At 63.6% G+C, this 3,795-nt stretch overlaps 2 protein-coding genes across 2 annotated transcripts; one reads left to right on the top strand and one right to left on the bottom strand.

Moving 5' to 3' along the window:
* Window positions 1-216: 216 nt before the first annotated feature.
* LOC136546369 (probable BRI1 kinase inhibitor 1) lies at window positions 217-1,305 on the top strand. The gene has a single exon (XM_066538346.1). The coding sequence runs from the start codon at window positions 265-267 to the stop codon at window positions 1,099-1,101; it is 837 nt and encodes a 278-aa protein (XP_066394443.1). The 5' UTR covers window positions 217-264; the 3' UTR covers window positions 1,102-1,305.
* A 923-nt stretch (window positions 1,306-2,228) lies between these two features.
* LOC136544173 (uncharacterized) lies at window positions 2,229-3,429 on the bottom strand. The gene is made up of 3 exons (XM_066536422.1): window positions 2,925-3,429; window positions 2,711-2,804; window positions 2,229-2,655 (listed from the first exon to the last, which is right to left on the bottom strand). Exons 1-3 carry the CDS (start codon window positions 3,427-3,429, stop codon window positions 2,229-2,231), a joined length of 1,026 nt encoding a protein of 341 aa, XP_066392519.1.
* Between the last annotated feature and the right edge of the window lie 366 nt (window positions 3,430-3,795).

Genomic DNA, 3,795 nt, shown 5'->3' with positions numbered 1-3,795 from the left:
GGCACGGCACGGCACGCCTAAGGCATCATAGTGCCGTGCCTGGGCCAGTATTTCGGCACGACGGCACTATTAGGCACGGCACGGTATGTTAGCCGTGCTGCATAGTGCCGTGTCTGGTCGTGCCCGTGCCAGTGCCGTGCCGGGCAGCCCATTTGGCCAAGTATACATGCATCCCCCTCCCCAACACCAGCTGTCCACCTAACATTGTCACCCACACGTACGCGCGCGAGCGCGGAAGCTAACCCTACCGCGGCGCTCAAAGCCATGGACACACCGCAGTCGTCACGCGCACGTCCACCTCAACTACTGTCCAAGCCAAACCCACCTTCTTCCCCTCCCCCACCGCCGCCCATCTCCTCCGCCACCACCTCCCCTTCCCACGACTTCTCCTTCCCCTCTCCCTTCGGCGGCCACCTGCTCCCGCTCTCCATGTCCCGCACCCCCGTCGCCCGCGTCGGCAGCGACCTCAGCCACGCCAGAGCGAGCCATCATCACGCCACCACCACGAGCAACGGCGGCATCACTACTAGCAGCAAGGACAGGGACAGGGATAGTAGTAGGGCCAAGAACAAGGCCTCGCCTTTCTTCTCCGGCCTTGGCGCCGCGTGGAGGAAGGATAGCAGCAGCAGCGATGTGACCGGAAGAAAGCAGCAGGCCGAGGAGAAGAGGAAGGATAGGGCCAAGCAGAGGGCGCTGGACGTGGGCCAGTGGGTGAAGCGACACATGGCGTCCATGGTGGAGCAGCTGCGCGCCTCCTTCTCCCGGCAGCAGTCGGAGAGGGAGAGGCGCGAGCATCAGCGCCGCCGGCCACACTCGTTCTCGGGCCACGGTCCGGGCGCCGTCAGGGAAATGAGGGAGCGGGAGCGGTGGAGGCGGCGGCGCGGGCAGCTGTCGTCCGCGCCGGCGTCGCTGCGCGTGTCGCCGGCGAACAGCGGGCACCTCTCCGTCGGCGGGTCGGTGAAGGTGTCCACGTCGTCGGAGGAGAGCACCATGGAGGAGCTGCAGAGCGCCATCGAGGCCGCCATCGCGCACTGCAAGAATTCCATCTCCGTGCCTAAGCAGACGGCGGCGGCCGGGGACGACACCAGCAAGCTTCAGTAAACCGTAGTTGGTAGGGGCGCTGCAGCTCGTGCGACGTACGTGCTGCACTTATGGATTATTTGATCGAGCTTGCAGATCAAAATTTCAGAAGCCGAGTCGTTTGGTTGGATCTCACACGGTCGCATGTAAATTAAGATGTAAGAAGAGATAAGAGCGCTATACACATAGTTTTTTTTCCTCGTCAAAACCTCGCGATTTATTGTCAGAATTGTTGTTGTGTTTGTACTTTGGCATGCTATATAGATGACCTTAGTTTTTAGCCGCGTGCGTCTGCTAAGATGGGCAGTAGAGACATGGTACAACAACATCGGCTACAGCTAGTATATATAAATTCGACTCGGGAATCACTGTATTGGTGTTTAATTTTGGCCTGACACTCTTCACAACGTGGGCTTAGACACTACTACATAAATGAATATGCGCAGCGTTCCCCTTTTGCACTCCGTGGCGGGCACCTATTTTTGCCCGCTGCGGTAAATCCCACGATTTACTGCGGCGGGCATTTTTTATTTACCGCAGCGGGCACTTTTGCCCGTCACGGTAAATCGATTTACCGTGGCGGGCATCTTAATATGTCCGCCACGGTAAATACCCTATTTACCGTGGCGGACATCGTAAGGTGTCCGCCACGGTAAATCGATTTACCGCGGCGGACATATTAAGATGCCCGCCACGGTAAATATCCTATTTACCGTGGTGGACATCGTAAGGTGTCCGCCACGGTAAATCGATTTACCGTGGCGGACATATTACGATGCCCGCCACGGTAAATACCCCGTGGCGGACAACGTTAAAAGCCCGCCACGGAAAAGGTCTAGGCCCATCAGGCCCAAGCTAGCCCGATATTCGTCTACACGTATATATAGGTATACTTAGGCGCAGTCGGCCTCTCTTCCTCCCCACTCTCTTCCTCCCCATGCGCTCCAGGTCAGGCCGCCCCAACGAAGGCGGTGGAGGCCCCAACGGCGCCCCTTCCTCTCCCTCCTTCGGCCGGTGGTGGAGGCCCCGACGGCGCCCCTTCATCTCCCTCCTCCGGCTGGCGTGGAGGCCCCGACGTCGGCATGGAGGCCCTGGCGGCGGCGACGGATCCGGCGCAAGGTGTGGAGCCCTCTTTCTTCTCTCTCAGCTCAATGGTGGATCTTGTCCCTCTCACACTCGCACCCTTGCAGATCCCCGATGACGGTGGCGAGCAGCAGCGACGGGTGCTCCTCCGCGCACGGTGGCAAGCAGCGGCGTGGCCCGTCCGGCGCGGATCCACGGCGGGGCGGCGTCAACCCGCCGCGACGGCACGGATCCACGGAGGGGCGGCCCCAACCCGCCGCGACGGCACGGATCCACGGAGGGGCGTCGTCTCCCTCCCATCCAATCGACGGCGGCATAGATCTGGTGGGCGTGGCGCCCACCCCGGCCCTTCCTCTCCCTCCGGCGGTGCGGTGGGTTGGAGCTGCGGCGAATCCAATCGACGACGGTGGATCGACAGCGGCGGCGGGATCTAGGTTCAGTGCGGCCCGGATCCAAGCCCGTGTGGGCTTTTTTTCTTTTTTTTTGTTTTTCCTGAACGATTAACCGCGGTGGGCAAAGCTGTCCGCCGCGGGAAGCCACGATTTACCGTGGCCTTTCGGTGGCGGCGGACCGGTTTGCCCGCCGCGGGAAACCCAAAATGCCCGACACGGATAAATATTCTGTAGTAGTGAGAGTGGTGCCTGAAATGGAGAGGGAGGGTTTACTGGTTTAGGAACCGCTCATGCTACTGCAATGCAACACGCAAAGTCGCAAGTTGCGGAGCTAGCCCCCAACCCTAGCCCGACCCTGTTTGGGCACACCTCGCCGCTGCCGGCAGCCACACCGTCGCCGGCGCCACCCCGCCCCCTCCTCCCCCTCCCCCTCTCCCTCCCCTATCATCCCCACCCCCGACGCCGACCAGTGCCCCCGCCCATACCCGCCCGCTCCACCTTCGTCGCAGGGAGCCGCCGCCGCGGCCGCCACCGAGGCCACCCCCGTCGGACCCGGCTCTGGGGCGCCTACGTGGGCTCCCTCAATGCCCGCGGTGCCGCCACCGCCGGGAGCCGCTGCCACGGCCGCCTCCGAGCCCGCCAACGCCGGATACGATGCCGGAGTGCTCCCGTGGACTCCCTCAACGGCAGCGCCGCTGCCGACGCCGGGAGCCGCTGCCGCGGCCGCCTCCGAGCCCATCCCCGTCGGATCCAGGGCTGAGGTGCCTCCGCGGACCTCACCACCAGCCTCGTAGCCGCTGACGCTGGGCACTGCCACCAACGGGTCCCCACCAGCGACGACCGCGGGGGCCACCACCACGGGAGCCGACGCCATGCCCCCTCCACCGCCACTGGTTAAGGCCGAGCCCGCCCCCGCAGGAACCGACGCTGAGTCTCCGTGGGCCCCTCCCCGTCAGCGCCGCCGCCGATGCCAGGCCCCAACGCCGCGGCTGCTCCAGCAGCAGCAGCAGTGTGGAATCCACCCCTGTGGGAGCCGGAGCTGGAGAGTCTCTACAGTTTTTGTCCCCACCGCTGCCGCCGGGCTCCACGCTCTCGCCAGCCGCGGCCCTGTTCTACCCAACTTCGGGAGGACGCACGAAGCGCCGTCGGTGGGCGGACTACGACGTCTAGGAGTCCAACGACGACCGCACCACAACCTTCCTGGATGCTGTCCACGGCGGGCGAAGCCGGTAGCGAAGTC

The sequence above is a fragment of the Miscanthus floridulus genome, chromosome 3 (assembly GCF_019320115.1).
Source record: "Miscanthus floridulus cultivar M001 chromosome 3, ASM1932011v1, whole genome shotgun sequence".
Lineage (NCBI taxonomy): Eukaryota > Viridiplantae > Streptophyta > Magnoliopsida > Poales > Poaceae > Miscanthus > Miscanthus floridulus.
Note: the sequence above shows the minus strand (reverse complement) of the source record. Positions and strands in the feature narration are given on the sequence as shown.

Coding starts and splice junctions, on each gene's coding strand:
- LOC136546369 (XM_066538346.1), top strand. CDS start 265: ATGGACACACCGCAGTCGTCACGCGCACGTCCACCTCAACTACTGTCC.
- LOC136544173 (XM_066536422.1), bottom strand. CDS start 3,429: ATGGCGTCGGCTCCCGTGGTGGTGGCCCCCGCGGTCGTCGCTGGTGGG. Junction 2,805..2,924: donor TGGCTGCCGGCAGCGGCGAG/GTGTGCCCAAAC, acceptor TCTCCATTTCAG/GCACCACTCTCACTACTACA. Junction 2,656..2,710: donor GCCGCCACCGAAAGGCCACG/GTAAATCGTGGC, acceptor TTAATCGTTCAG/GAAAAACAAAAAAAAAGAAA.